The sequence below is a fragment of the Lasioglossum baleicum genome, chromosome 5 (assembly GCF_051020765.1).
Source record: "Lasioglossum baleicum chromosome 5, iyLasBale1, whole genome shotgun sequence".
Classification (NCBI taxonomy): Eukaryota; Metazoa; Arthropoda; class Insecta; order Hymenoptera; family Halictidae; genus Lasioglossum; species Lasioglossum baleicum.
The window spans coordinates 3715674-3736334 of record NC_134933.1 but is presented as its reverse complement, the minus strand read 5'-3'; the positions used below and the strand labels follow the sequence as shown (position 1 = coordinate 3736334).

Here is a 20661-nt window from a genome sequence, read left to right as displayed (position 1 = left end):
AAAGGCGAACACGTTCGCAACAGCGTGTATTGTATTGTTTCAAAGTGTTCCACGGTTCCCAGTTGTAATATTGTCATTTACGAGTTGTCGAGTTGTGCGCCACGAGATCATAGTTTCGCGGGGATTATTCCGCGTTTGTTTGTTGTCCATAATTTTCCAATCTGACGCTAATCAATCTTGAAAAATCTAATTTAAAAAGTAAATAATGAAAGGATTCAAGTACGACCCGTCCACCGAGTGGTTGAAAACGAAATGATGGTCCTAATATTCACAAACAGGCCTGTGCAATGAAATTGAGAACGGTATGAGCTTTAATTGTCGCTTTAACTTCTTTAACGTTCCTTTGGTCACGGAAACTGTGTTAAATTCGAATAGATCGGACACGCGACGCGTTTAATTTCGCGGGTTACGCGGCGGGCCAATCGGGGAAACGAAAGAAACGGCACGTCGACACGCAAACTTCAACGCACCTCTATCACGCCGTTAAAACGCATCGACTCACGCACCCACGCGTGCACGCACGCACTCTCGACTATGCACGCACACACGCGCGCACCCTGCGCGCACCGACGATAAGTTACGCTCGACTTCCGCTTCCGTTCGCTCCAACGGCACCTGCTCGAATTGCATGAATTACGTCTCCATCCAATACTCGTCGCGTCGACCGTAAAAAAAGCAGTCCACATTTATTTCAACGATTTCCACGTTTTTCCATCTCCTCGTTTTTCACCCCAACCCACCGCCCTCTCCCCACGTCTCAATTCAACGAAACAGCAAATAATCAACCGACTACAGTGTTTTAACAACACTTCTACCGCCATCTTGTTGTTCATTTTGTTTAACAACTTTCCGTTGTCCGATAAAGATTGGACGTACAAAATGGAAGTGTTTTCATGGTATTTACATATTCCTAACAATTTACTGTAACAATACATACTTATACTAATAGAATAGTTAACGACTGCGTGACGTCAAACAGAAAAACCTCGATCGATTTGCAAATAATCATTTCCAAAACAAATTACTAGATTATCCCACCGGGAGCAATTTCTTGCAAATGTTATTCAAATTGCAAGAACTATTAAATATCTATTAAGCGATAGGAATTGCTAATTGTAAAAATTAGCAACGTCCGTTTCTGAGAAAAAAAAAGTCAGTTATGACTCATCGGAGTTACCATATATGGTAAGTGGCCAGAAATCATTCCAATTAATAAGCAGTTTCGTTTCGATTGAAAATTCAAATAGTATCGTAGACGTATCGCGAAAAAGAAAGTCGCTATTTTGATTGAAAAATCGTCGCAGACCGTAATTGACACGCTTCCGAGATGAAATTAGAAAAATACGTGGGGACGTCCCCGGTCTCTTTTCGCACAGGTAAGCCAATACGGCTTTGCCAACTTCTGCGCCTATACGAGGCATAATAGCAAGTGGCTCAAGTGGACTGCAGAAGTGGAATTGGTGTCGTCTTTTGTTCTCGCCGAATCAGCACCAACCTCTTTTTCTTGGCATTCTTAGAAATCAATACGTGCATCCTAAGTCGCTAATACATCGCCACCAGCGCAGCGTCTGGGCATCGTCAGGCTCCCTCGTTCTACACGATTTTTATTCTGCACCCCTTTTGCGACGCAATCAGATTTCGCAAACGAATTTTGCCCCTGCTCAGAATCGCCTCGAGCTTATACCATTTCGTGGAAAATATACAATTCCGCGTGAAAATTGCCAAGTCGAAAAAAAAACCGGAGAAAATCTCATCATTCCATCATCGTGTTCAACAAAATCGTAAAAATTACATCGAATGAATTTAGTTTAAACCGATGCGATGCGGAATAACTGATAAATCCATTCTTTTGAACCACGCGAAAATTGTAACATCGAAAAATACAATATCATACAAAACCGAATCGCTTTTTGCCCCATACGGGTGACGCAAATTGATGGTACAGAAGAAAAATGGAATAAAGAACATAGTCGTTTTACAGAAAATCGGACATCTCTGTTTCTCAAGAATCTCACTGATGTTGCAGACAAGGCGAAAAATGAACTAAAACAACGAGAAACTTATATTATTGTTAAACGATCAGGGAGCTTCTCAGCTACAAACTCGACTATTAAGTTTGCCCTGATAACTTGATGCCTTTACTTGAATTTTCATGCGGAACACTATTTCCAACTTGACATCAACTAGAAACTTAAATACGCCGCATATATTTGTGCAAACTCATTCCCGTTGACTAATCAATGGAAGCAGGAATAACAATTGACTTCTTTCTTTCGTAGACAATTAAGAGTGCCGTAGTGTCGAGTGTCGTAGACAGTGGTGGCACACTCACACATAGCTAGATCCGCATATACATACGTATATAAAATTACAAGGGTTTTTTTTCTATGCAAACTGGCGCTTCAACGTCGCAATGAGGAGTTCAGAATTGGTCAATTGTAATTCCTAAAAGTCCAATCTATGTCTGTCCAGAGCACAAAATGCACATTTCTAAGTTATCTTCGAGTAATTTGCAGTGGCGGATCAAGCCAACTGGGGGCCCTAAGAAAATTTCAAGAAAAACTCTCATAAAGTTATACCAAAAAACGAAAAGTAATCAGAATTGAGTGCAACTTAGCTCCATCTCAGACCCAGGTGCAACTTAGAGGCCATATTTTATACATATACATATATATTTCTGAGCAGAATAAAATCATTCGACGGTGCAGCTAACTGCAACGCGAAATGGTTATGCGCTTGTCTATTAGTGTACGTCTGTATACAGTATACAGAATACAGTATACAGTAAGTGAAAAAAGTATTCGCACTCCGCTTTTCAACTGTTCACAGCGTTTTCACCGCGTGAAAGATTATTTATCTCGAACTGGCAAGCAAGAATTTGCTTTCCGTTCGTTAGAGTGTAAGCTGATAGAAATGAAACATTACGCTAGGAGTACTATTATCGACAAAAGGAAAAACTGAAAAGGGTAGTGTACGGAATACTTTTGTCTGGCACTGTACGCCGTGCCATGTCCCCCGCATTTAGCAACGGAGGCACGCGAACCTCGAACTCGATTGTTACGTGTGAAGGAACAATTTGTACAGGTGCTACAGAGGTACACATACTTCAAAGTCTAAAGTCTAAAGCCTAAAGTGTTGTCAAGGATTGGGGTGTTCGAATGCAGGTCCCGTAAAAAAATAAACCATTCCAATGATATATTTAAGAAACAGTTGTTTATACATTGTCACATTACACAGTAGGATTTTGAAGGTTCAGAGTCCTCAGTGTGCACGCGGATTAACCTGTCAACCGAATGATTGATCGACCGTACAGACGCACGATTCAAAACGAGCAAAAATGAATTCACGTTTTCACAGGCATACATATATATATATATATATAGTGTCATTTCAACCGAAAAAAGGAAAGAGAGTAGTCGATCGATACAAATAATTAGAAACGATGAGGAAACTCGTTTAACAGGTTAATGGAAACCGTCGCACGAAGTCCCTCGTGATTCGAAGTCCGCGGAAACTTTCCAATTCAGGGAATTTTATCTCGTATCGATTCGCACTTTATAGGGGATAATGGACTATTTTAACCGACGGAGTTCAACGCTCCGGCTGGCGAGGAGAAAAAAAATGGAAAAATCGATAACGAACGTTGGCGAATAAATTTGACGTGTCATTGAGAAATAAATAACAACGAGGTACTCGCGAAACTAAGATTTGCCGGATAAGGGTTAGGTGCGTTGCGTCGTCAAAATGATCAGTCGTGTTCCGCGAAGAAATAAGCGAATCGGTACGAGATAAACGGTCGCCGCAAACATTACCGGCGCGCGGCGCGGCGCGACGGGTGAATAATGAATCGCGTTCAAATGAGAGAGCGAAAAAAAAGATGAAAAAATCGGATCAGCCCCGAGCCGGAGATATGTGCGAGAACCGTGCCAGAACGGCAGAACGGAGTATGGAAATTAGCCCGATGGTTTGGACGCGGCGCGTTAAATCACGAGAGAAACTTCGAAATGCAAAACTGCATCGTAACCGGCACCGAGGCATGCTTGCACCGGATCGATCGTCGCAAGCCGTAATACCTCGACCATGCATCGGTAAAGGTGAACAAACCCTATCGTGTTTCGACTCGAGACATTCTGCGACACATAACCTAGGACGCGTCTGCTGTCACGATTCGTTGAATCGCACCCGCGCGGTCCAACATTTCCGACCGTCCCGGACCGAGCAACCGAGTATGTAAACAGCAAAAGGAACGTAATCGATTAAGCTGCACTATCATGTGTTTTTCATTCGCGTTCGAATCCCGAATTGTCCCGAATTTTGTCCGCACCGCTTCATCACCGAACGACGCCCGTTGACGCCCGTGTATCGCACTGGACTCGACATTCGACTCTAAATACTCGATTCGATCGCAACATGGCCGTTCGTTCTTTCACAGGGAATTAACGTTTCCGGTTTTTTTTTGTTCGACTCACTCACCAGATATTGCTTGCAATGTTTTTTATGCTTAACGGCGCAGCGTTTCTTCTTCTTGGCGGCGGCGTTCGTCAAACCGTTTCCAGGCTTTTCTTTGTGAGGCGTCGACAGGTTCCCCTTGTTCGCGGGCATCGCCGTGATCCCTCGATCCACGGAGAACTGACTTGTTCTACCTGTCGACGGCGCGCCGAGACTCGGGTCCACCTTTCGGTCCAGCGACAAGAGTGATTGATAACGGTTCGAAACTTCTTTGCTTCTTTGGTAGATACGTATATACGATACACGTGTGAGCTGCCGTACATGTGTAACGTATAGCCACTGGATATGCGCAAGGACACTGGACTACCCTGAGCTGATTATATTCGAAGCCACGCCTCCCGTCTTCCAACATTTTCAATAGTCATTGCCGCCCCTTTCAAATTTTCCAAGCACGTCCCTCGAACTTCATCCTCGTCATCCTTTTTTTCTTTTCAGCCTTTATCTATCGATTCGCGTTATCCCATCTCGTTCAATTTTAACAGAGAAATATGCGCCACCGTTCTCGCGGAATGTATTTACTCGCGCAGTACGGTATCGTGTTCTCTATCAAATTTTCAATAAACGATATACGCTCAAAGATGCATCGGCGCAGCGTATCTCTGGCATGTGTATGTATTTACGCGCGTTCGATATTTTGTTTATTCATTTGTTGCGCGTTTCTTTTGAAATATGTAGCCGGATGTAGCGGACGGTACACGAAAACGATGTTCGATAAGAAAAAGAAAGTGGAGTACGCTTCCGAGATACATATATATAGCAAGAAAATACTCGGCCCTGAGCACGGTGTATTATAGAGGTGTTACGACTAAGCACCTTTTGTCATAGATAGAGGTTAGTTCGTCGCTAGATGGCATATCGGGCAGGTTCAAGCTTTCATGTACGTGTGAGAATGAGATTGTGTGTAACAGCGTGTCCATGTAGCCCATACTAAGGTATATGTGCCCACGCAATAATACACTGTGGTCGTGGTATGTATTGCTGAGTGCCGAATACAAGAAAGCTTGAACCTGTCCCATAGACTTATAGAGATAGACCAGATAGACTGCGCGGCCTGTACGAAGCGTTGAAGCCTGCCATGGCGGCTGGTCGAATATCTATCTCACTCGCACACCGATAATTGGTGGGGGCGCAGCGAGCCAGTCAACTTTCACTTCCTACGCACTCCCCACTTTCATTGGGCGAATCTCTCCCCACCAACTCGTCAATTAGAAAGAGAGCGCCTTACGACCACAACAGGCTCTCTCTCTCTCTCACTCTTTATACCCCGGCCGCCATGGCAGGCTTCAACACTTCGTACAGGCTGCGCAGTCTATCTCTGTAAGTCTATGACCTGTCCAATATGCCATCTGACGGCGAACCTCTATCTATCACCAGCTATCACACTTTTCTGAGGGAAGTCTGAACACCTCTATGATACACCGTGGCCCTGAGCTTTTAGTAGCGCCGCTGTCCGAATGTGGCAAATCGATTAATTATGGGACTTCATGTCCATGTTATGAATTACCGACTGTGCAAAAAAACCAGAGGAAAAATGACAAGAAAAAGAGGCCATGTGGCCTCAGCAAAGATGGCCGCCAAAATACATTGGATGATAGGTCTATTCTTATATCTCGTCTGTGGTGCTATTCAGCGGGACCAATAACTGGGCGCGATCGGGCGCGGGGATAACGTGGAACTTACAGTGATCTGAAATACCACATCGCTAAAAGCTCTAAATAGTGCCAAAATAGTGCCAAAACATCGTCTGAAATATGACGGAGAATGTAACATTTAGTAATAATCGATATGGTTTCGTGATGATTCGCCTTCTCACCAATGCGTTGCGAGTCGCAACTTGCGACGAGAATCTCCTCAGTTTCTTCTGCACCGACGAAATGCCGTCGGTGGCCTTCTGTTTCTCTGGATGGAGCCAGAATATATCCTAGAGGGCGTAAGAAATACCGAAAAATTAGAGTCCCGCCAACTCCCGTAAGGCTGGCAGTCTTTAACAGTATCTCGTCGGTGGTATCTCGTCGGTGGCCTTATGTTTCTCTGGATGGAGCCAGAATATATCCTAGAGGGCGTAAGGGAACACCGAAAGATTCTGGCAGTCTTGTCGCTACCGTTACCACTTATACACAAGTGGTGACCGTAGAAACTTTTATTTTGGTCACTAGAACTAATCGCTCCGAAATACAAAAAATTTCGTAATACTAACAAGGGCATCTGTTTTAAATTTTTAATAGTGGATAAAAATTTTAAAAAAAGAGCCAACAACACGTGGTGTTCCCAGGCGGTCACCCATCCAAGTACTGACCACGATGATCGGTTTTTTGCAACGCTGTTTGCTGTTTAAAAATTGTTTATTTCAGGCATAAGAATGTTTAACAATGGTTGAATACTAAAAAAGTAAACGAAAAGTATCTTATTGCTAACTAAATTTCGAATTATTACTAATTTAAAGGCACATTAGAGGTCTACTTCCCAAGTAGCCACAAGTAGCCACGTACGTCCCTAAAACGTACGCAGAATGGACGTAGGACGTTTGGACGTGAACCGTACGTTTTAGGGACGTACGTGGCTACTTGGGTTGTGACGGTTTTGTACGTCGAGGAGCAGTTTATCTGTACTCCTCGTAGTAATTACTACATATCACAGTAATACATTATTCGGTTCACAGCCGTATTAATTTATCTTGCACTTATATTGCTCAGAAAAACGCCTTATAAAACTAGGAGCTTACTTGTTTTTTGCAACGCGATATGGCCGTTGGCTATTATTATAACATAACTAATTCGTAAAGTAGAGTCTCCTTGTTCTTCCTCGGTCTTTTTACTTTACAATCCACTCTTGAACACAATGTCGGTCACATTTTCGGCGAATTAAAGATTTTATACTTACGGTATATGTTTCCTAAGTGTATATGTAGCAATTTTAATACGCCAAAAATATAACCGGCATTTTGTTCTAGTTCTAGGTTTAATTGTACAGTAAATTTAAGATTACAAAAGCTATTTCATGAATTAGTTACGCCATGCTTTAGCAATAGCCAACGACCATATCGCGTTGCGATAAACCAGAGAGAACAGGCTGCTAAATGATCGCTTATGCCGACGACCTTATCGTATACAATGCAGGTAAAAACTCATACAAAATACAAGAAGTTCTACAGAGTGCAATCAACAGCATTTTCACATACTACAAATCGTGGAAACTAAATGTCAACACTGACAAGTGCGAGACTACCCTTTTCAGACCCTTCTGTCGTACGGCTAGACTCTGCGTTAGAAGAAATCATAAAACATTTAATTTAACTGGTGACGCAAACTCCAAAATCCCGCACAAAGATCCGGTAAAACGATTACTAAATAGATTCCGAAATAGTAGTAAGAATTTCAAGGGAACAGATTTTCCTTGACAGACCCACAATCGTTTCATAATTCCGAGAAGACTCGAATGAGAACAATGAGAACGTTCGTAAACAATGATTGAATTATTATGTATTCATGAGTTCAGTCCTGGTGCTCTATGACACGTAACATGTGCAAGAATCAACAGAATGTACGAATTGAACTGTAACTGTGGCTTGTCTGACCGTCGCTACCCTAATCTACTGCGCCTGGATTACCCCTAACCCTGACCTCATTTGCACAAAACGAGCGTTTTCACAATTATGGCATTATTAAAGGCCACGGCTGGTTGCATGATGTACTGTCACGTCTGCCGACGTGATGCCATAGGTTATAAGCATAGCCAATAAGAGTAGGATATTGTAACCGTAATTATTAAGAACATTGATTAGTTATAAGTAGTCATACTTCGCTCCGTTCATCAGATCCGATTCTCACCTCATACCATATATCCATTCTTATCTTAACCCTTGTATAATAATCATATCTTAATGTATTCCCCGTAGCAGTATCACGTAGCATTCACCGTAATCATTAATCGCGCGCTTCTCATAACATCCATAGCGTTATGTCTAACGAGACATCCGGTAGAAAATAAGACACCTATGTATTCGACCTCACGATCCTAAAAAGAGTTCAGTTAGTTCAGTTCAATTCGGACAGCCAGTCTGACACGTTCGTTCAAGACTCCAGCGAGGCTCGTCGCCTTCTGGATGTCCCGGTCCGGACTCCGACGAGTCCTCGCTCTCATCCGCCTTTTAGCGGTCCTGCTATATCACGCGCTTATAGTTCATTATAATTTCATTTCATACGTTACAAATGTATTCCCAGTTATTAATTTAATAAGTGAGTCTCGCTTAGTTCTTCTCCCTACATCCTCGCGCTTTCCTATTCAATTCGCGTTCGTCGCTATCAATTACGAAAGCTCATGCGCGTCAACGAACGCGGGACGGAGGACAACAGCGGGGTATCTCCCGCCAACCGAGGATCACCGACGACGTGATCTTCCCAGGACGAGTGAGGATCATCGTCCTCCCTACGACGATCCAGCCTGATTCGACTGCAGCCGTCAACGAGCAACGAAAGCAGTTCGCATAAACGAAGCCTGCCTGTATTCTCTCATCGATCGTCATACTCAACTGTCCGATAAGTCGCTAAATATTTCCCTGCGAAGATTCGCGCCGTCTCAGTTATCTCTGCTCTCGTCCGCCGCTTTGGGCGAATCTACTGTAAGCGTTAAGTAGAATACGCATGTTCGCGAAAGCCGTGGTTCCCAGTCAGACGTCGGACGTAACGTGCCGCGTGGACAAAAGGTTGTATCGCATTTGAGAGCGTCCAGTAAGGGGAATGGGTCGCGGAACGATAGTTTCGCGAAAGTCAGACTCCGGGACGTAACAGTACAATTTCAAGTATTTTAGTATTTTTGTATTTGCTCTCCGTGATTCGGACCAATTGCAATCTTTTCAAAACATTTTTTTCCACGTCGTGTAGTAAACTAATTGTTCTAACTTCTCAAGAACTCCAAGCCGTATAGTGCAATATTCAAAAAAGTTTTCGTCTTTTTAAGAGTGCCCATTACACGCGGCCAATTGAAATCGCAACGGCTATCGGTAACACCGCGATAATTGCGCAACAAAGTATTGCGCGGTTACTACACCTTGTTGCGACAGTCACATAATCTCCCGGTGTTTTATCATAAAGCAGTAAACACTCAGTACTGCAGAAAATTGTCGAAAAAATTCCGTGATGGTTTACGCTTGGGACTCTCGTTATCAAGATAAATCTAAAGCACATGAAGATCCACGCGTGTGATAAATTTTTTATGAAATCACGCAATCAATTGCGCAAGATCGACGAGCGAAAGTGAAACACGAAGACGAAGGATCTTAGTGCAAAACGAAATTCTTTGGACCAAATGTATTTTATCTTTTGACAATCTCAACACGTCGAAAGTAGTTTAAGAAACCTATGAACATTTTCTAATGTCTTGACCAGGGTTGCCATCTGCGAGTCCCGTCAGGCCCCTTCCCCTTCCGCCCCTCGCCTAGGTGTGCTGCGAAGCCCGTCTTTGTTTCCCCCACTCTTCCCACTAACGCTGACGCGAACACCCGTTATTTTCTCTGCCCGCTATCACAGGCGGAAGAGTGGGGGAAGCAAAGGCGGACTCCGCAGCACAGCTCGGCGAGGGGCGGAAGGGTAAGGGGCCTGGCGGGACTCGCAGATGGCAACCCTGGTCATGACAGTATTGTATTTTATGAGACTAGACACGAGCAAGAAGAAGACTCGTTGTTACGTATGCGAATCACGGCCGATCGTCGGCGATCCTTTTTGCCACGGTTTCGATTGTTAATTGCGACGATCGATTGCCATCGGTTCATCGAAGGTGAAAACAAGTTTGTCACGTTCCGGTTACAGGATTCTGACTTCCTCGAGTAAAGAGGCAGGAATAAGCGCCATTGGCCTTCGTAGTTAAAGACGTTAAAACCGCATGGAACACCTCGGATACGATGATGACAGTGGACAGAGAATAGCACATGCACCGTGAAACTTCTGTTGATCGCAGGGGGGGGGGGGGTTGTTCGGAGGGGAATTTCCTAATAGCTTCAATCGAGTACCTTCATCGGGCGAGAGTGTGTGTTCGCTGGTTACATAAACGCTTCAAGTCGCGTGAGCGTACCGATACACAGCCGGCTTCCGGTAGTCAACGTTCTTGGCGACGTTGTTTGACATGACCGGAGTCACTTATCCGCGTGATTGATTGAACTTGCCGCGAACGCGTGGCTATAGCGGCTCCTAAGATGTCCATTGTGACCTGGGCAACCGCAAATCTGAATTGCACCTTTGCGGTTGCTGTATTCCATGTTTAAGACAGTTTTTTAAAAACAGACGAGAAAGCTGTTCATTGTGACTCGAGTCAAAAGATTACTTCATACGATTATTGTTTTACAGAACTTGGTGCCTATGGTGGAGAAGTGGGCCATTTACTAAGTTGAGGATTCGTTTTCGAGATTTTGACAGTTGACAATTGTCGTATTAGTTAAACGAATAGTAGGCAACACCGTGTCCGCGGTTAGTGTTATCGCGTTATCAGAATGCCCAAGGAAAAGGCCTCAGTCGAGGTCGTTGCTCTGCTTTTTATCTGTTCCGTGCACGTATGTGTGATCTACCAATCAGCTGACTAGTATCTAACACGTCGACTTGTTAAACGAACAAGTTGTTGACGCTTCAACTTGTTGAATAAACTTGAAACTTCAAATTCATAACTCCGTTAACCCGTCTGCTATAAATCCTACTAGAATTTACTTTGCTTAAATATCTTTCGGAATAGACCATTTAACAATCACCTGATGGAGACAGATCTTGCGTTATCGTTGCCAGTCAGCCAGTTAAAGCTGGGCGTAGAAAAAAAGTTCGACGAAGTTTAACGAGAGTTTTACGCTACTACCTAGGAATTTAATAGAATTTTTAACGAAGTTTAGTCCGCCAGGCATTTCCGATGCCTGGCATCCTATCCTTAAGCATTGGTGTACTGGCACGGCCTGACCAGACTAAACAGTCCTTTAGTATGCGAGCGAGTTGGTTCACAAGACCCTGTTCAAAAATTAGGTCGACGATCGCCAGCTCTTCTCCTGGAAATTATCAAAGTTCTCTTCGGACTGTGTTCGAAGAAAATCAAATTTTGTCAACCCTTGACCGATAAACTGACTCGTAACATGGCATATTTTATATAATATTTAGGCAACGAGATTTGTGGTGGAACCCAGAGTTACAGACGTTCCATCCGAATTCTAACTTTCTAGTAGTCAATTCGAATCATTGTATACATGTATTATACAGGGTGTTTGCGAAATCGTGGTACAACCGGCAAAGGGGTGATTCTACATGCAAGAATAAGTCGAAAAAAGGAATAACGTTTTTTTGTTTGGCAGCCCGTTTTCGAGAAAATCGAGTTTAAACTTCCGCGAGGTTGGCGTGCTTTAGGACAGACCTGGGCGACGGTGGTCTGAAAAACACATGTTGCTGTTTCTTTCCTTCTCTTGCTCGGTAAGCTATCCTTCTCTTGCTCGATAAGACAGTCTCAGAGTAGTAGCAACATGTGTTTCTCGGGCCACCGTCGCATCGCCCAGGTCTGCTTTAGGATATGCAGAAAGTAGAATTGGTTAATCATGGTCAGACGCGTCAGACGATTCCTATGCAATTGCACGTGTATTCGTTATTCGGCATATTCGGCACGAGCTGCCAAACGAACAAATGTTATTGCTGGTTCAAAAATATGTACACAAGAATTAAGATGGACGGGTTAAGAATCTATTTTGAATTATCCATAAAAAAATGGCTATTCTCTTACGCTTCAGTCATTAAAGGTTCCGTTACCGTTCAACTTGACCGGTCAGCGTCAGAGCAGTCGAAAGCAAAAATATTTCGTACTACAATATACAAGAATAATTATTTAAATAAAAATAAATTTTTTAAAAATACCACGTTTTTAAAACGGACTAAAAAGTGTAAAATAAATTTTTTAAAAACACCACGTGTAATAAACGGACTAAAAAATATAAAATAATTTTTTCTAGCCCCATACAGATTCCTAACCCCGTACAGATAGTCCTGAAAATTTGTGATTACGAATTTTTAATAGCTATGAAAATACTTGTAAGATTTAAAACGAAAAACGTGGGGCGCATGCAATAGATAATTGATACATGAATGGTTCACCTAAATCACTAACAATTTTATTGCACTGCAAATGATATGAACTGTTGTGCGAGTTTTCTCAGCGGCAGCTACTCTATCTGATTGCACTATCACGCACAGGCGCACCTTGGACCTTGTGTCCATGGGCCTTGCACATGCCAAACTCGATTAAACTTCGGGGGCACAGCTGAGGGAGTCGCCACACACCCCGGGATTGCGATGACCCCGGGGCATGGCATAAAGCTTCAACTCCCCACGGGTAAAACAATAAAAAAAAGAAAGGTACTCTGTACACTGAGCAGAGTGTGCGAGCAAGAGTGTAATTCTGCCAGCTAATCTGAAAGGATTCTGAGAAGTAGAGGGATCGGTGACCAGTTGGAGCGCCAATAAACGGTACACGAGCAACATCGTCCATGGCGCAATGTGCGCGTGACTGACGTGAACAAGGAAATCGATACGCAGTTCCCACACTCGCTTGTGCCGACTGTTATCCGTCGACAGTGTCGACTATAAGATGACGTACACGGTCTGGGGGATTCTCGTTAGAGTATAATTAGTGATTCTATCTTATACATATATCCTAGCACCGCTTCGTATCACAGATTCACGAAGGCGAAGCGAAGCGGTCCATTTGGTGGACGATCTACGAAAAAGACTTGCAGGTCAGTAGCGACCAACAAATTCTTCATTCTCGTGGTACTCTTATATTCTCGTGTGCTTAAAACAATTGGATAAAGTGTGAAATAATTCATCTGTAGACAGAACACAAAATATATGTTACATAGTTCTAGTGATTCTACGTGATCTCTTTTTCTTATGGACTGTCTACAGACCGTCACGGTGCGTGACGAGTTCTGACTATATAAAACACAAAATACATTGTGCATCGTCCTGGTGATTTTCTACGATATTTTTTGTCCATTAACACTTTGAAACTGTAATTAACTAAATAAACTGCTAACATTTTCTGTATTTCTTTGTGTATACCAATGTGTTTGCTACCATCTTCTTGATTTTCTTCGGTTATCCTTCGCGACTAACGCATAATGAATATAAGTATACGCCGCTGTAGCTTCAATAGTTGTTCGCAAGAAATTCTGTGAATAGCTCAAATCCGTTTCGTTCACCGTTCGACGCGCCGCACAGTGGGAATTTTCGACCAAACTCGATTCAAAATCAAAGAACTTTCGATAGAAATGAGGTAGTGCGATGAATTTTTTAAAAATTAAAGCTGAAATTTGGCAGAATATGGGAAAAATAGAGATGTTATGGTACGAACGTTTTTTAACCTTGACAAAATTCGTTAAACTTTCACAATTTCAAGAAAATGTGATTTCTCCGTTACCACGTGCGGAAAATTTTTTTTAACCTGCTATGTATCATTTCCCGTAGTTTTTTTCACGCTGATTTCAAATCTGGTCTCAAAATTTGTCTAAGACCTCAGAATTGTGCAAGAAACCGATTTTTGTGAACAGAACTAATGTAATCATTTTTTCGTTGAAATGATTTAATAACCCACTCGTTTGAAGGTATATTGTATTCTCATATATAAATCACTGTATCGCTGCGATTGCCACTGGCACTCCTTGTAGGCTATGTGTAACTGTAATGTAATTTAAATTAGATTTCTATTTTCCATAATTATATTTTCATTTACACAGGAAGTAAGGTAAGTGTTTCATCATTTTAACTTACTTCTCATCAACGTATTTTTTAACTACTGGTGATAAAAATAAAAAAGTAAGGTATCACCAGTAGTTTCGTCAGGGCGTCGCGTCGCGTCGCGTCGCGTCGTGTCGTTCACTCGAAACCAACATTCGTAGAAATGGACACTCGAGACGATAAATAGCTTCAAGAACTGATGTATTACCTCACGACAGATTAGACATTTAAAAAGATTGTTTCATTGTACGTTAGTCGAGGCGATTACCAGTGATTGGTTAAACACAGTGCCGTAACGAGGGTATGAAGCGTCTGTAGCAAGTGTCTAACTTGCGCCTCCCCGTAAAATGACAAAAAAATAAAAAATTTTAATGGAACAAGTTAAATTTTACTCAATGCAATATATTAAATACTATTAACCTCATGAAAATGAGTTGCCTGTATATACAATAATGTATTTGTCAAGGTATTTGTATTAACAAATAATCTATAACCTAAATAAGAACAAATTTTTATTCATATTCAATGATGACACAATAAAAGAAATACAAAACATAGGTATATGTTAAAATAATATAAATAAAAACATAAAACAGTTCAGTTTTTTCAAGTGATATTATAATTTACAATGTTTAATTTGGTAAACGAACGTTTGCAGGAAGCTGTTGTTACAGGCATTGTTATGAAAATCCATAATTATATGTCTAGAGTTGGGTACGTGTTTTGTAATGAGAGTTCGTAATTTTTTTACAAGATTTGGAAAGCGTCCAAGCGACCCTCAACCTGGTCGGTATTCTTTGTTTTACGCCCCAAACCCAGTTGCGCCCGTGGAGGGCGCCTCTTACGCCACGCCCTCGTTACGGCACTGGTTAAACACTCGGCGTCCTAACAGAGACTGACCCAGCGTTCCTAGACGGGTCACCTTTTTTCGCGCATGCGCGGCGATTTTAGCCTCAATAAAGTACGATTCTTGAGAAATTGAGAATGTGGCACCTTGAGCGCCCCGCAGAATTTTAAGAAATGGATATGATTTGTTTATGGAAAATGAATGTATGACAAGTGTACTTCTGTATATTATGTAACTCGTAGGACACGTCCCGGAGTCTTTTTGTCCGGAATAGATTGATTTTTATAGCTGCCTCAGGGTTCTGTACATTATCGCCTCGTCATATAGATACGTTACTGTTTCGGACGCGCATGCGCGAAAAAAGGTGACCCGTCTGGAAACACTGGACTGACCTCCTATATATGTATACCACTTACTTCCTCACACTGTCGTTTTCATATTAACAGAGTTGTTTGTGGACGAAATCTGTATGAGAATTTTCTAACGCGCGTCACGTTTATCCAATCGCATCGGTATCGCAGAAGCGATAAATGCATAACTATCGGCATTCAGCAAACCGCGTGCCATTTCCATTTAATCTATGTAGTATTAATTACTGGATCAATCTTTTTATTGCAAGCATAACAATAATAGCTGTACATATCACCTTTTTCAAGTAAATGAATATCTCCAAGTTCAGATATCCAGTTTTTTATCATTATACACACTGTTTGCTCGATTTCGGCAGCTTGAAGGAGATTTTTGAATTTAGAATTGTAGAACTTCAATTGCACCTTGCTACGAAAACGTTACAAAGCAAATGAATACGGTATGATACTTGTAAAGTAAACTTGAAAAAAAACAACTTTTGTAAGTACGTATGGTATTTTATATGTGCAACAGCAATGTTAATAAAAAAAAATGTGTTTCCTTTTTATTTCGAGTCTGCGTTTTTCTATTGCGGCCCACGAATTAATTTATAATACTGAATAAGGCCCTTGGTGGTAAAAGAGTTTGGCATGCCTGCCGTAAAGAATCATTTCCGCATTGGCTGACGCGCCGAGAAGAACAATGATTTGTCGGGGAAATTCTCCAATTCCAATTCCGATTTCAGAAATGGCCCTGGAGACACCGTCATGGCTGAATGTCGACTTCACCGAGAGGATACTGCGTCTATCCGAGGACGACAGCACGCTGCAGGTGATCGATGTATTTGTGAAACCGGCGACCAGCATGGGTGACAACTATTCCAGCGATATGATGAGGGTAGCCATCGAGTACACCCGCATGCAGGGCGATAAGAGGGTCAAAGGGAAGAAGTCGCTCGTCTTCAAGATCGCGCCGATCCTCGAGGGAGCTCGCAAGGAACTGGTAAATTAAAGTTCATTCTATTCACCGATTAACTAAGTGATCATTTATTTATTTCCTCCGTGGAAATGATAACTCTGCGACTTCAAGCTGATTACGTCGTTTTCTATGTTTAAAAATAACTAAAATTTATTTTTTGATTTGATAATGTGTAATGTGAATTTGTTTGTGTGACGGTAGATCGAGAAAGCACAAGTATTCGACACGGAGATCGTCATGATGACGGACACTTTGAAGAAGATGTCGGATATGCTGGGCCCCGGAATTCGGCTCGGTGCCGAAATCTACCACGTGCGAATGGAACGACCACTGTGTTTGGTCATGGAGGATCTGGCAGCTACCGGATTCCGTATGGCTGACAGAATTGCCGGTCTTGACTTGGCCCACTGCGTGTTGGCAATTCGAGGATTGGGCAAGTTTCACGCCGCCTCGGTCGCTTTGTGCGAAAAGGTGAAACATCATTCATCAATTCTTCGGCCACTTGCCCTAGATCATTGGTCCCTAGTCTGCTCAGAATTTCTAAATCAGGAGAATCAGTTTTTCACAAGTTATAGCAAATTGTAGAATCTCAGAGACTCCTCTAAACTCATTAGATATTATATCGGTGTGATAGAATCTAGAAGTCATCAACAATTATTTCGAATGCACGTATCGTTATAGGAACCGGAACAAAAAGCTAAATACTGGAAAGGTATATTTAACGAGAAACATTCGGAAGAAGTAAAAAATATTTTCAACCTCGGATGCGCTGCGTTTGCAGATGAAATTAAAAAGTGGCCTGAACTTGAAAAGAGGTGAGTCTGATTGTGAGTGTGTGTGTGTCTTAAATTACACAATATTTTAATGAACGAGTTACTAACCAGTGTTTTAAATTCACAGATACTCGGACAAAATTAGAACGATGGCTAGTCAAATGTATGAACTTGGCATCTCGGTTGCCAAACGGCGAGGCGACGAGTTTAGTGTAATCAATCATGGCGACTTTTGGGTGAACAACATGTTGTTCAAATATGATGAAAACTCGAAGCCTATCGATCACATTTTCGTAAGTTACTAAATACATGGTCTTAAGACATTTAAAAAAACATCCTTGAATCTACTCATTGTCATCATCATGATCCGTATACCTTTTATTTCGTGTTTGTTCATTTTATAATTTGTATTACTCGCTCCTCGGTGAAGTATACAGCTAACCAAAAGTTATCCTCTTTCGAAGAGCGCACAGATGCTTACACGCCGTTTCTGGCCCGTGTGACAACACTTTCTTCGCGATTGTACTATCGGTAGTACACTATCGACAGGGTTAGAGACCCTTGGATCGAAGGGAAACGTTGATATCAATCCGGGCGGGACGCGACGGAAGAGAAAGAGGCGTTCGAAAAAATGGAAAGCGTTTCGACAGTCGGGTATATCGCACGCTATGAATAATGCAATAAATCCGATTCGATCGCGTTTAGGTATATTCCGCACCTGTCGGTACGCAGTAGTAAAGAGCTGGAAACGACGAGAAAAAGATAGCACTGGCAACGCAAAGAAGTAAGCAAGCGAACCATCCACGCCCGACTACTTCCTAAACACGAATTCGTTCGCTCGCGCAGATTTCATTTACAATTCAATTCCGGCGCCGGCGACGATCGATCGAGCTTCGATTTACGTTCCAGGTGGACTTCCAAGTGTGCTTTTACTCGACGCCGGCGATCGATCTGCAATACTTCCTGAACACTAGCCCGTCGGACGAGGTCTACGAGAACAACATGAACGATTTGATCGTCGAGTACGTTCACACGTTGACGAGCACCATGAAGCAACTCAACTGCAAGACCCCAACGCCCACTATGGACGACATCAACAAATGTATGAAGGAAAGGGGGGTTTATGGCCTGATCGCCTCGATAATCAGTCTACCCATCATTCTGGTGGACAAAAGCCAAGCAAAAGACATGGACGAACTATTGTCGTCTGCGAATGGCGCCTATGACAACCCTGGATACAGAAGCGCGGCTTATAGGAGGGTGATGACCAGGAGGCTTCCCAAATTCGACGATATGGGACTGCTCGATCTATAGATTATATTTCTCGATGGTCGATTCGATGCTCGTTAAAATCGTCGCGCATCTCGTGTCTACAGGCTGTGGAATCGTATCAAGCGATAGACGCATGGATTATTCGATGGTCCAAAGAGATTTGCTGTTTAAAGATTAGTTCTATTTCGAGTATGGCAGGACGATTTGTTTAACTTGAGAATGATGTTTGATGCTAGGAGTTTGCGACTTCTCGAGCTCGCTGTGATCAGAGGATTTATGAACAATTGAACCGCGAGCTGAAGCGATTAGCTATTTTTCCAGTATTTTTACAATTCTCTAGGAGACCGCTTGATCGATGCTTAAATTGTTACATTTGGAAGAAATTTCGTTGATAGACTGGCAATTTGACAAAAAGTATTGTGCTGGACATCAACTACCTACAGGTTGTTTATGTGTAGATTTGAGCTTTAAATGCCTTATCATATTTGGTATCATTTTAATTAGAAAAATGTGTATAATATTTTTATATAAGTTCCATAATAAAATGATTAATAACAAAAAAGTTTTTTCACTGGATTAGTATTGTCTCACCGACACGCTGCACAGTGCGGCGTTCTTATGGTCGGAGTGGACAAAAGTCTGTTCTTGACGAATTCTTATAGAAAATTTCACGCTGATCACGAATATACCATATACTAGGGGTCCCTGAATAGAATTTAACAGTTTTTTCCTCAAAATACCGTTTTTTCGAAGTTTTTTTAGTGTTTTTGCGTGAAAAACGGTTAAATTCAATTCAGTGACCCTTAATACATTGTATATTCGTGATCAGCGTGCAATTTCCTATAAGACTTCAAAGTATGTTTCTTTCGTTTGAGATCACACTGTATATTCCAAGTGATGGAAACAGGGGTCAGTTAAGAAAAATTGCTCTTCAATGCATCATCTACAAAAATGAGGAAACATGACTGTTCGAGATTCAAAGTAAGAAGTTTACCGGTCGATGCGAGACGCGGATAAACACCACGCGACACTTGGTTTTTACGTCGAGTCAGCGGCGCGTAGAGCCCGCTGTTATTGTTTCAACGTTCGTAACGTCTCGCATCGACCGTAAATCACCTTACTTTGAATCTCGAAACACTCGATTCGATGAGCGATCCACGCCAATCGCGTGACACCACCTCGGCCGAAGCGACGGTATTTAGGGACCCTCCTGCGTCGGAGGAGTGATTTTTCCTCGCGAAACCTCACACGGCCACCATCATACAAGTTTCTTTGTAATATCGCGCCTTGCTCTAACGACAAATAAAGTGAGTTGTCATCTTCCAGACATTCAATCACCCGGTCTATTCTCGCGAGTTTCCTCGTTTGTATCATTTTTCCCGTTCTCTTGTCTCCGCGCGCCCAAATCTGGGTGATCCCGGCGCCCCGGCGTTTCCATCTAACGTCAAAACGAAACAATGACCAAAAATTAAATTGAATTTTATTCAAAATTGAATTTCAAATAATATTTTATAAACATTATAACAATAATAATGGACAGAATATATAGGTAACTTCACAATAATAAAGGTATGCCAATTTACATAATATAGGCCATAGAGACTATACCTATGAAGTAGATATATGTATATACATATAAATCTTTATTGTATATATATATATTTATTTATATTCATAAAGAAATTAATATAATAAAAACTATAATAAAATATATACATAAAGAAAAAAAATATACATAAAATATATACACATAAAGTCACTAATTATGTCTGTAATAAATAAACATAAATAATAAATTTTTACTCTTGAAAAATAAAAAAAAACATTGCAATGCACCGCATTTATTTTATGAGGCTTAAAATTCGATTACAAGATTTGACGCATAAGCGTGGTAAAAAATGGCACACAGCCGTTCAAAGCAGTTTGAAGCAAGAAATGTTTACATATTTGTGAAGTATAATAGTTGTGAAATCGAAATCCATCAAAACCCCAGGATGTTTTGACCTGGACTCGAGAAAAGCTAATTTGAAGATATTAACGTCTATAAAACTTGATTCTGACTTAGTGTTTTATTATTGCTATGAAACTATTTTAACGGTTAATGAAACAGGACAAATGGATATTCCTCACCTGCTTCGATACCTTCCATATTCAAAATTGAAAGAACGAACACAAAACAAAGTTATTG

The 20661-nt window shown here is 41.8% G+C and overlaps 2 protein-coding genes across 17 annotated transcripts in view; one reads left to right on the top strand and one right to left on the bottom strand.

Annotated features, from left to right (window-relative positions):
- LOC143209056 (uncharacterized) overlaps nucleotides 1-5217 on the bottom strand; it is an 85224-nt gene extending 80007 nt beyond the window's left edge. For 2 of the 15 annotated variants that reach the window (XM_076424228.1, XM_076424229.1), the window contains exon 1: nucleotides 4474-5212. In XM_076424228.1, coding sequence (XP_076280343.1) covers nucleotides 4474-4602 — 129 coding nt within the window. In that variant the 5' untranslated portion in view covers nucleotides 4603-5212. The other 13 variants (XM_076424238.1, XM_076424244.1, XM_076424226.1 and 10 more) reach the window with 12 other exon arrangements.
- Nucleotides 5218-10505: 5288 nt separating this feature from the next.
- Nucleotides 10506-20093, top strand: LOC143208662 (uncharacterized). 2 transcript variants are annotated; one of them, XM_076423257.1, is made up of 6 exons: nucleotides 10506-13255; nucleotides 16196-16452; nucleotides 16630-16899; nucleotides 17110-17243; nucleotides 17329-17494; nucleotides 18111-20092. In XM_076423257.1, the coding sequence occupies exons 2-6, from the start codon at nucleotides 16198-16200 to the stop codon at nucleotides 18513-18515; spliced, it is 1230 nt and encodes a 409-aa protein (XP_076279372.1). In that variant the 5' UTR covers nucleotides 10506-13255; nucleotides 16196-16197; the 3' UTR covers nucleotides 18516-20092. The 2 variants fall into 2 exon arrangements, with proteins under 2 accessions (XP_076279372.1, XP_076279374.1); XM_076423259.1 differs by lacking the exon at nucleotides 10506-13255 and adding an exon at nucleotides 15932-15951 and having other exon boundaries at nucleotides 18111-20093.
- The last annotated feature ends 568 nt before the right edge of the window (nucleotides 20094-20661 follow it).

What these genes read in the sequence shown, in the direction of transcription:
- LOC143208662 (XM_076423259.1), top strand. Translation starts at nt 16,198, where the DNA reads ATGGCCCTGGAGACACCGTCATGGCTGAATGTCGACTTCACCGAGAGG. An exon ending in AGGGAGCTCGCAAGGAACTG is followed by an intron (nt 16,453 to 16,629) that starts GTAAATTAAAGT and finishes GTGTGACGGTAG; the next exon opens with ATCGAGAAAGCACAAGTATT. An exon ending in CGGTCGCTTTGTGCGAAAAG is followed by an intron (nt 16,900 to 17,109) that starts GTGAAACATCAT and finishes GTATCGTTATAG; the next exon opens with GAACCGGAACAAAAAGCTAA.